The sequence below is a fragment of the Corylus avellana genome, chromosome ca7 (genome assembly GCF_901000735.1).
Source record: "Corylus avellana chromosome ca7, CavTom2PMs-1.0".
In the NCBI taxonomy this organism is placed as follows: domain Eukaryota; kingdom Viridiplantae; phylum Streptophyta; class Magnoliopsida; order Fagales; family Betulaceae; genus Corylus; species Corylus avellana.
Genome location: NC_081547.1, coordinates 473,847 through 484,543, shown reverse-complemented (window position 1 = coordinate 484,543; position 10,697 = coordinate 473,847). Strand labels below are relative to the sequence as shown.

The 10,697-nt window shown below is 36.9% G+C and overlaps 2 protein-coding genes and 2 non-coding genes across 6 annotated transcripts; 1 reads left to right on the top strand and 3 right to left on the bottom strand.

Moving 5' to 3' along the window:
• Window positions 1-42: 42 nt before the first annotated feature.
• On the bottom strand, window positions 43-3,602 carry LOC132187101 (protein CURVATURE THYLAKOID 1D, chloroplastic-like). Of its 2 annotated transcripts, none has more exons than XM_059601275.1 (5): window positions 3,362-3,602; window positions 3,053-3,282; window positions 503-607; window positions 322-393; window positions 43-240 (listed from the first exon to the last, which is right to left on the bottom strand). In XM_059601275.1, the coding sequence occupies exons 1-5, from the start codon at window positions 3,513-3,515 to the stop codon at window positions 169-171; spliced, it is 633 nt and encodes a 210-aa protein (XP_059457258.1). In that variant the 5' UTR covers window positions 3,516-3,602; the 3' UTR covers window positions 43-168. The 2 variants fall into 2 exon arrangements, with proteins under 2 accessions (XP_059457258.1, XP_059457259.1); XM_059601276.1 differs by having other exon boundaries at window positions 3,412-3,602.
• Window positions 2,172-2,256, bottom strand: LOC132188907 (small nucleolar RNA snoR128). The gene has a single exon (XR_009440966.1). It is a non-coding gene; the product is annotated as a small nucleolar RNA snoR128 (small nucleolar RNA).
• On the bottom strand, window positions 2,632-2,725 carry LOC132188905 (small nucleolar RNA snoR128). The gene has a single exon (XR_009440964.1). It is a non-coding gene; the product is annotated as a small nucleolar RNA snoR128 (small nucleolar RNA).
• A 1,612-nt stretch (window positions 3,603-5,214) lies between the features above and the next one.
• Window positions 5,215-10,459, top strand: LOC132186538 (14-3-3-like protein G-BOX factor 14 kappa). 2 transcript variants are annotated; one of them, XM_059600517.1, is made up of 4 exons: window positions 5,215-5,791; window positions 6,491-6,613; window positions 8,757-8,873; window positions 10,132-10,459. In XM_059600517.1, exons 1-4 carry the CDS (start codon window positions 5,306-5,308, stop codon window positions 10,150-10,152), a joined length of 747 nt encoding a protein of 248 aa, XP_059456500.1. In that variant the 5' UTR covers window positions 5,215-5,305; the 3' UTR covers window positions 10,153-10,459. The 2 variants fall into 2 exon arrangements, with proteins under 2 accessions (XP_059456500.1, XP_059456499.1); XM_059600516.1 differs by having other exon boundaries at window positions 5,225-5,791; window positions 10,138-10,459.
• The last annotated feature ends 238 nt before the right edge of the window (window positions 10,460-10,697 follow it).

Sequence of the window (10,697 nt, the reverse complement as noted above, 5' to 3'; positions counted from 1 at the left end):
AACAAGAGAATAACAAAAGAGAAAAGACCAAGTACACGCGGGTAGAAAAATTAAACATATTTACTCACATGTCAAATGTATAACCAGTCTACATTTCTATGGCGACCGAAAAAGAAACATATATTGCCTTCACTAGAAAACAGAGCAAGATCTAGTGACTGCTCTTTATCAATCATCATCTGATCCAATAACCTGTTGCTTAAGCTCTTCAATTTTAGTAGCCAACTCTTCCCTATTTTTCTGCAAGTCGACAGAAACTAATTAGTACGAGTCCTCAAACAATGGAGGGTCAATTCTAAATCCAACACAATTTCTAAGTACCTTAAAGATTAGATACCGATAGCTGAACCAGAATGTGTAGCCAAGGCCCACAACTTCCATCAGCTTGGGAAACTAATTTCATTACATTGAACAACAATCAATTTACCAGACAAGAAATTAAACCTTGTTCATAATACTAAGGAACAAAAACAATTAACATAAAATAATAACAAGTACACACCAATGGAATAGAATCAATGGTGCTGACAATGACCGATGAAAACCACACTGCAACCAACGCACCACCACCATATAACAGAACATTATATGTATCATCCGAGTCAAACTGCATGTTTTTAACAAGCAAGCCATCAGTATAGATATATCAAATGACTAATAAAAATGGGAATTTAATTCAACAAGCACTCAAACAGACAAAAGTGTAAGCTGTGTACAGTATCAACAATATATTTTGGATTTATTTTTTTTGAATTCCAATTTTACTCGCACAAGTCAATAGTTGAATGTTGTTAGGGCACGTTTGGTATGAGGATCCATGACCTGGAATGGTATAGTTTTTTTTTTTAATAAATATATTTCAAGACTGAAATTATATCAAATGCAAGACTATAAAGAGATGTACCTTACAGGAAGAATAGGCGAGAGAAATGGATAGACAAAAAGTACCTTACAAGATAAGATATGCAAAAACAGTAAAACAGCTAATCCATCAAAATATCAAAACGAAGGACCATTATAAAAATTGCAAGTTTTTTTTTCTTATAAAACTAAAATGTATCCAAGGTATGGGAGCCCAGAGAAGAAGTAAGCGGAAGACATCTAATCTGGACAAAGATTATCTCCCAAGACCTTTGGACGCAAAATTCATATATGCCTCCAGAACAAAGCCAGCAAGAAATTGATCCTCAGATCTAAAGCCCTTGTAGCTGAAAGAAGAGGCAATCACATACCCACAACGCAACCATTTTCTTACATAAAGAATATTTATAAAAACCTAGACAGAGACGGCTAGAGCAGCATAGTAAAGAAAACAAGACAGAAAAAAGAATGATGCAATTTTATAAGAAATGTGAATGGATTGAACCCCTTGTTATAGTTTTTTTTTTTTAATAAATATATTTCAAGACTGAAATTATATCAAATGCAAGACTATAAAGAGATGTACCTTACAGAAAGAATAGGCGAGAGAAATGGATAGACAAAAAGTACCTTACAAGATAAGATATGCAAAAGCAGTAAAACAGCTAATCCATCAAAATATCAAAACGAAGGACCATTATAAAAATTGCAAGTTTTTTTTTTCTTATAAAACTAAAATGTATCCAAGGTATGGGAGCCCAGAGAAGAAGTAAGCGGAAGACAACTAATCCGGACAAAGATTATCTCCCAAGACGTTTGGACGCAAAATTCATATATGCCTCCAGAACAAAGCCAGCAAGAAATTGATCCTCAGATCTAAAGCCCTTGTAGCTGAAAGAAGAGGCAATCACATACCCACTACGCAACCATTTTCTTACATAAGAAATATTTATAAAAACCTAGACAGAGACGGCTAGAGCAGCAGCATAGTAAAGAAAACAAGACAGGAAAAAGAATGATGCAATTTTATAAGAAATGAATGGATTGAACCCTTGCGGAAAAACTTCAATAAATATTCTTGAAGAGGAAACGTGAAGAGGGAGAAGGAGAGCACTCTATTAACATAATTTAATGAGCAAAGCAATCAAATAAGTAAATTATGTGAAGAAACTCACAAAAAATATCAGAGAGATCAAGAGATATTAATAGTAAGAAAATTATGGAACACTCCCCAAAAAAAAAAGTTAACAAAGAAATGCTAAAAAAGATAAAAAATGGATGGAGAAGTTTTTGTTGAAAAGAACTGTCTGTTGCTCAGGTAACCGCTCAGTATTGACTTTCATCCAGCCACTATAAATAGGAACTTCCATACTGTTTTATCATTCATCATAGCAACCAGTTTCCATGAGCATCATAATTCGGTAAGTTGAAAAATAAACATTTAGATAAGACAAATATTAATAGCATAAAAAGTAGGATTAATATTAATCTATATGGACTCAAATTATTGTACAATTGGCAATGTGCGAGATTGTGTGAGATCCTCGCCATTCTCAACTCTTACGTATAAATATGAAAATGTAATCAGATAAAATATGGCCAAAAAATTAAATAAAATACAAAAAGTCAAAAGGAATGAAGCCTGGTCGACAAGGAACAAGCATGTAAGGAACAAAAATATGGGATAATTTAATAAATGAGATAAAGGACAAGAAGAAGAGGAACGAAAACTGAATGTTAATAATGTATTTAAACTACTTATATTTGGGGTTGCTCAGGTAACCGCTCAGGATCGACATGGTTGTCGAAGTTTCATCAAGCATTCGATGAACGCCATCAACCACTGAAAGCATCATCATAGCAACCAAATTTTCATTTTCATCCAACCACTTGCAGGTATAAATAAATAAATAAAACTATAAATTCATGGTTGCTTTTTATATGATTATGAAAACAGAAGAGTCGGAACCCAACGAGATCAATTGGCAAATAGAATTAGCATAAACAAAAAGTTTAACAACGTAATATCCATTATCATTTATTAAAAAAAATGTATTATCAAACAACAAAAAAAACAGAATAGATGTAGGGATTTGAAATATTGTCAAACAGAGAAATCTTTGTCAAAAATATTACTACAGTGTGACAACGAACCATTACAAAACTAGAAGTTCAGGGATTTGAAAGGAACCTTTATATTAAGCTTATCCAAAAGCTCAAACGACTGCGTTTGCTCATCCCCAGGAGACTCCACTTCAGCTACTTCTGCTACCACAGTTTCACCGAATATCTTCTTCTCAGCCGGTGGAGTATCTTCCAGGGTCACTACACCGTCGCGTTCTTCACTAGCGTACCGGTTTGCTCCACTCGAAGTTTCTTCAGACGTTGTTGCTCTTGGCAATGAACTGGTAAAAAGCAACCCTGAAATAAATCGATTGCCGATGTATCAAAAACCAAAAATAAAAAATAAATTTTAAAAAAAGAGTGAGGGAAATGGAACCTAGGGTTTCGTGTTGATTCGGTACCAAATGTAAAGGATGGAGAACGTACGGGAGTGGAGGCCCCCGGCGGTGCGAGAGAGTGGGATTGGCCTCAGAGGCAGAGAGGGTCTGAGGCGTGTAGGATTTGTAGCGAGGACTCTGTCGTGGCAACATTTGGGAAAGCTCGAGAGAGCTTGGGTTGTGCTGCACAGAGCCATTTCTGGAGACTAAGCTACACTCTCGCCGTGGATGCGGACTGACTTGTTGGTTTGAACCCCTTTTTAAAGTGTGCGGCACTAGGGTTTCTTTTCATTTTCTCCTCGGCCTCTCTATTGGGCCATGAAGCAAAACGGCTCGGGCTCGGGCTGTTCGCCTGAGTAGCCAGATATGAAACCATTTGGATATGCTTAAACATATGTCTGGCCCAACCACGCAAAACCGGATTTATATATAGAGTTGTTTTAATGGGGAAAAAAGAAAAAGAAAAAGAAAATACTAAATTTAGGAGAACAATGACCAAATAAGGGAATAATTCAATCAGTTTTTGAATTGTTTTTAGAAAATAGTGACTAATTCAATGACTGATTGATAATGATACATTAGCAAAATGAAATAAACAACATTACTAGAACAAGTGGGAACACCATCAAGTGTATTTATTTCAAAAAATTGGATTAATCCATCTAAAAAAAAATGTTTTTTTTTTTTAAAAAAAAAAAAATAGGGCCATATAAATTAAGTTCATAGTTTAAAAGCCCAAAAAAAGTTCAAAAGAAGCCTCAAAATGAGCATTTTTTTTTCATAAAATATGTCAGGTTTTTTATAATTTTTAATGTCTAAGACCCAAAGTTACTGGAGTGAAATATTATCAAAGGTTGAAATCCCCAATATCATTCGTATTGGTCGTGTAACTTATGGTACAAGGGTTTTTTTTTTTTCCGAAATTTATATGTTAACCACCATGCTCACTGAAAGTCTTATAAAAAGAGAGGACAAAAAGATTCCCAGGATCAGGACATGCTTACAACTCCTTCGATATCCTGCAAACGCACTTGTGCCTTAGAGAGTGTTGTTGTAGATGTGAACCAATATGTGACATGCCATTGGTGTGCAAATTCATCTGTGTGCAAGGTATCTAAATGGCATTACAAGACATTTTATAATAGGAGTATAGTAACACCTATTATAGTGGAACAAAAATCTTTCTATCTCAAATTTTATGTGAAAATTTAAAATTGGTGTATTTGACGGTGTAAATAATTCTACATTATTTAAAAATTTTAAAATATATGTCAACATTTAGTTTATATACTCTATTAAATACACTAATTTTAGATCTTAACCATACAATTATGGTGTTAGTTTAAAAGATGGACTCGTAAAAAAAAAAGTTGGAAGATGGATCAATCAATAGACAAGACATCATAAATTTTTGATTGAATGCGATTGGCCCAATGAACATTTGGCCCGTTCGGGCTTTTAAGACACTTTCATTAAAAAATAAAGCCCTCGCCGAAATTTGACTATGACTGGTGGAATCTGACTATCATCCATCTCCGCTCCTATCCCGTTCTCAGAAGCATCGACCAATCAGACCACAAAAATCATTTCCCCACACGCGCTCGTGCACTGAAACCCATGATACTCGCTCCTCTTGAAGCCCCCACTCCGCCACAAGGCCCACGAAACATGAGAAGGCACTTAAAACGACAGCGTTCGGCAAGATTGAAATGACAATAATATTCTATATCTTCTATGTGTAATTACGAATTTACCCAACTGATTTCCCACCAAAAGCGAGTAGTCCTTGTGAAATCTCACCCGCGATTGTACAAACTCACTTCTTACAGGCTCTCAAAAATCCAAAAGCCAACCAATATTACCTCCATAATTCCCCTTTCCAAGCTGTTCAAACTCAAAATCTCTTTCTCTCTCTCGCTCTCTCTCTCTCTCTGTTCGCTCCAATGGCTTCCTCACTGACCAGGGAACAGTACGTGTACATGGCGAAGCTGGCGGAGCAAGCCGAGCGGTACGAGGAGATGGTGGAGTACATGGAGAAGCTGGTGACGGGCTCGACCCCGGCGGCGGAGCTGAACGTGGAGGAGCGGAACCTGCTGTCCGTGGCGTACAAGAACGTAATCGGATCGCTGCGCGCGGCGTGGCGCATCGTGTCGTCGATCGAGCAGAAGGAGGAGGGGCGCAAGAACGAGGAGCACGTGGCGCTGGTTAAGGATTACCGGTCGAAGGTGGAGTCGGAGCTCTCGTCGGTGTGCGCCGGGATCTTGAAGCTGCTGGACTCGCATCTGGTGCCGTCGGCGTTGAGCGGCGAGTCCAAGGTGTTCTATCTGAAAATGAAGGGCGACTATCACCGCTATATGGCCGAGTTCAAGGTCGGAGATGAGAGGAAAACCGCGGCTGAGGATACTATGCTCGCTTACAAGGCCGCTCAGGTATTTATTTATTCATTTATTTTTAATGTTATTGTGTTTTTGCTGTTTCTTATAGGGTTATTTAGTGCGTAATTACATGAATTTGTTATTTGGCAAGGTGAACTTGGATTTGTTTTCTTTATTTCTGTTTGTATATTTATATTGAACTTTCTCTTATTAATTGTCAATATCAAATGTGTAAATTATTCAAATGCCAAATAAATCTTGAATGCTTATGATTGCAAAATTTTCAGCTAGATAAAAAAAGGGGGATTTTGTGTGTTGAAGAAGATATGAGATATTGAATGATATTTAATAGGTTGGCATTCTGAAAGTCAGTGTGGTAGTCCAGTTTGATGAAAAAGGAGCTTATTTTCATGAATTATCTACCAGGAGTCTTAGTGTTAAGGTATTTTCCATAAAGTAAAAACAAGCATTTCAAACTTAGTGTTATAAGATAATCAACTGAATTCATAGATCAGTAACTTTGGGAAGTTATTTTGTCATTCCCTGGATCTTTCACTCGAACAATATTAAGTTTTTGTCTCTTTCTGGTTGTTCTGTTGGGTGTTGCCTTCGCTAGTTTTTTGCTCACGAGGGAAAGTTTACGCGAATTTTGGGGAACATAATTTATCTTTGTGCTTCATTTGTCAATTGAAGAATTTTCATAGAGGGATGCTCTCGTTTGTGTACTTATTTGATTCTTTTATTGGTTTGGAGGATATTGCACTTGTCGATCTGGCTCCAACACACCCTATAAGGCTGGGGCTGGCACTCAACTTCTCAGTGTTTTACTATGAGATCCTCAATTCATCAGAGAAAGCTTGTAGCATGGCAAAACAGGTTTGCTTCTTTCTTGTGGCTGCTAAAAGTTTAGGAACATGTTTCTTTGTTTTCTCTTATGGCATGAGCACATCTAACAGCTTAAGAACTGTCAAAGCTTTTCAATGTACTCTTTCAGGTGGAGAAATCTTTTGTTAGACAGAATTATTTCATTATTAAAAAAAGTAAAAGCATCATTTATTGTCCAACTAAATAAGTAAAATGATAAATAACTACGTGAGTACCTATGTTTTTATGTGGTTTATTGTTTGACCTACTTATGGAAGAGGACCATGCAAGTCGCATTTGTCTGATACCTCAAAAGGAGTGATCACAATTGGCTTTTTCTGTATAAACTTATATAGTTTAGATTGACCTAAGACACTCTTGATATGGGACTGATCACAATCCAAATCCCAGTTCCTTTGCCTTGCTAGGTTACCACATATATAGTGGAGAAGAACCAAAAATATGTACTTTTCAGAAAAGGAGAAGAAGCAAATAATATGCTATACGTGGACTGCAATACATATAAGAGTTTTTCTAGATCTGATTAGGACTGGGAAGCTGCAAGCTTTGGGATTTCTGATGCCCTGCTTCACTTCATGATTATGTGTTTGTCCAGTAGAATTCATAAAGATTTGACCATCATGTCTGCTATAAGATCTATCTTTTTTGGCAGTTCCCCTTCCCACCCTCTTGATTTGGGTCCAAATCAGGATCAGGTTTGGTACAAATTGAGCCTTGGAATAACTTCAACCACATGAGATGTTCCATGTGTTGGATACTGTGAACTTTAACATCAGCTTGTAATTGCTCCATTAAATGGCCTAGGGAAAACCCTAGGCAAGTTTCACTCCTAATGCGAATCACAATGCGTGTCCCAAATTATTGGAATATTGCACTATAAATTATTACCATTTTGAACATATGCAACTGCTGGTGGATGTACGTGCTAAGGCTGATTTTTTGGTAAGAAATCGATAATGAGTGTTATGTTGGTAATCAAGTGATGTGGGTTTTTGAGTTCTTTAATAAGGGTTTGGAAATTTAACAGCTTATGGAAGAACACATGATATTACTCTTACTATTGTGCTGAGGTTGTTCTGGTGGTAATAAATGGGTTGAGATAATATTTGAGGCTGGATATGTAACAAGTTATGAAAGATCACTTGGCAACACTTGTAGTCTTGCCCCTTAATGGTTTAGTTCCAGTGTACAATAAAGAGTTTATTTCAGAAAGAAATCATCTACTCTTGTCTTGGGGTTTTCCTGCATTCTATTTTACATGGATGATTAATAGTGAGCAGGAAAACATATAACTGTAACTGCATTGATTCTCCAGTGTCAGATTTTTTCAGAATTAAGTTTAGTATAAGTTCTTGAACTTGGTTACCATTTATCTATCTAAAGAAAAAACACCTCGGAAGAGAAGCTGAGGTTGATACTGAGTCTCTCCTGGAAATTGACCAAGTGAAGGTGCAAATTCAGCTCATGAGGGATTGAGCGATCGGTTTATGGAGGGTCATCAAATTATTAACTAGATCAAGGTGTAGGGAAAAAAAAAAAGGAAAAAAAGAAAAGACAGCCAAAATATGGATGCACCCTGTTCGTGGGCAACTTGTGTGTATTATGGTAATGACTGTTGTACTAGAGTCTAATTTAATGATTATGATGTGGGACAACAAGAAATTCAGAAGAAAAGTTAAGGAGAGAGAGAAGCAGAGAAGAAAAGTAAGAGAGGAGGAAGAAGAAGCAACGAGAGAAAAAAAAACTAGGAAGAATACAACAAAACAGTCGATCAAAATTTTATTCATCAAAAGCTAATTAACACAGTACAAAGTTGTGCTTAAATAGCCTTGGGATTAAATCCTGACCTTAGCCCTAGTGACACTTAGGCTGACAGCCCACTAAAATACCATAAAGCCAAAAAGTTAACATAACCAGTCCGAAAAATAAATAACAAAACAAATAAAATGCAAAATAAGAAAAGTGCCTATAATAACATATCCAACTCTCAATCATCCAGCCACAAAGTCATGGGTTGGGCCATCCTATACACGTGTGATCACTAGCCTGTGTCTAGTGTTCCCACCCGATTATCTGTTTTAATTTATGTTAATTATTACTAATTTGGAATTTTAAACCTCTTTTTCATCTACAGGCGTTCGAGGAAGCCATTGCTGAGCTGGACACGTTGGGCGAGGATTCCTACAAGGACAGCACTCTCATCATGCAATTGCTGAGGGACAACCTCACTCTTTGGACTTCAGATATGCAGGTGAGTGCAACTTGAATTTGTAGGAGCATTTGGTCATTCTGAAGCAATAAAACCATAAAACATTATTACATTGCGTTTAGAAGCATAATTCAGGCTTGCAGAGAGATGCAGAAAAACAAATTATGGAGCATCACCAGAATACGCCTCCTCTTGAAATATAGAAAAGAATCCTGATAGTGTTGTGAAATAATGTTTAAAAAAAAAAGATTGGCTACTGACAGTGCTCTGCAGAACAAAACTGAATGGTTGCAGTCCCTGGTGGCCATAGATAACCTTCTAAGCTTTCGGTAACAGTAATTTGGTATGGTGCTGTTTACCCAATTTGTAATCAACCTGGGCATGGACGTTCCAGGGCCAATGGTGGCTTGAGTGGGTTAATCCAGGTCCCTTGAGGCTTGTGAAGGTTAATCAATCAGGCATATCTGAAAAGAGGAGAATTTACTTCTCTGATGGATTCCACCTGCACTAAACCTTCAGAGCCATTGTTATTGAAACTACTCCTAGGGAATTTTTTTTTTTTTTTTTTTGATAACGTAGGAGAACTTTACTCAGATTAATTGCACGTCGCAAACGCATACTGTACAACAATCCTCACCGTTAATCAAACTCCTACGGGTAACTGACCCCACCCGCCAGAACCAGTTACCAGGTAATCCAGGAACTTTCACCCTTGACGGGCTAAGCAGATTACTCCTAGGAAATTTTGGTGATTATTGCTTTTAATGTAAATATGCATAAAGTCAACATATAGGAAAAATAAATAATAATAATAATAATTGACTGTAATAATGATTGGCCAAACGACTTTGAAACTAAAAGTGCTGGAATTTAAATAGAAGTTAAGCAGCGTTGGCTATGGGAGACCTTAAGATTTTCCAAAGGTAGTTCTTTTTTGTTCTCCCATCAGGACAAGCTTCTTGCTTTTGTACAGCTTCAGGCTTTAGCCATCAGACACGTGTACCTTTTCAATTGGTTCCTCTCTTCGGTTACTGCCTATGTTCTTTTCCACTTCTTTTTGTACGTATGTTTTTTTTCATTTATCCCCTTTTCCTCGCGGCATAACATTCATCCTCAGTCTGACTAATAATTAATTGTTTTTACCTCATGAGCATCTATGGATATATTGGCCCTATGGCATCTTCAGCCAGGTGTTTTGATTAGTTTGCTCATAAATTCCAAAGCTAATTATTGTCTGACTGGTGAATCAATCTGATCCTTGGTTGTTCAGTCAAATAATGATAGCCACTATATCTTGCAGGAGCAGATAGATGAGGCTTAAGCAATGGAATGTTGTGCTCCTTGAGGGAGGTGGGCTGGAATGTCATAAAAATTATCTGTAACCTGCTTAATGCTGACCAAATGTATCCTTATTTGTATACCATGTACTCATGATGTTTTTTTATGTCTTTATTTTATTTTATTGTTATTTTGAGGCTCCAAGAAACTCATGATAATTTTTATCTAACTTGCTATACTTTTCTTTTCTTAAAGATTCCAAAAGTCTCCAGTAGCATCAAAACTTGAAGCGTGTAAATGATTTCATGGAAGAATAACTTATAATACCCAGTTGAATGATCTTCATTGCATTTGCCTGTATGTATTCAATGTCTTTCAGAGCTTTCTATACTTTTTAAAAATTGTTGGCATGAATGCTAGAGGTATAGAGACTTCTGGTAGGCTGTTAGCAAAGATTGGGTCTCTTCTAATTGGAGATTTTCTACCATTAATTTCCCCTACAATTGGGCGGTGAAAGGCCTCCAATAGGGCTCAAGCAGGGGACTGCTGGGGCAGGTGTACCCATTGGAGCCTCTCAGTCTCCTGCAA

Excerpts from the sequence above, each read along its gene's own strand:
- LOC132186538 (XM_059600517.1), top strand. The coding sequence starts at position 5,306 with ATGGCTTCCTCACTGACCAGGGAACAGTACGTGTACATGGCGAAGCTG. Across the intron at positions 5,792-6,490 it reads TCGCTTACAAGGCCGCTCAG|GATATTGCACTTGTCGATCT; the intron begins GTATTTATTTAT and ends ATTGGTTTGGAG. Across the intron at positions 8,874-10,131 it reads TTTGGACTTCAGATATGCAG|GAGCAGATAGATGAGGCTTA; the intron begins GTGAGTGCAACT and ends TATATCTTGCAG.
- LOC132187101 (XM_059601275.1), bottom strand. The coding sequence starts at position 3,515 with ATGTTGCCACGACAGAGTCCTCGCTACAAATCCTACACGCCTCAGACC. Across the intron at positions 3,283-3,361 it reads GAATCAACACGAAACCCTAG|GGTTGCTTTTTACCAGTTCA; the intron begins GTTCCATTTCCC and ends GATTTATTTCAG. Across the intron at positions 608-3,052 it reads TGGATAAGCTTAATATAAAG|TTTGACTCGGATGATACATA; the intron begins GTTCCTTTCAAA and ends AAAAACATGCAG.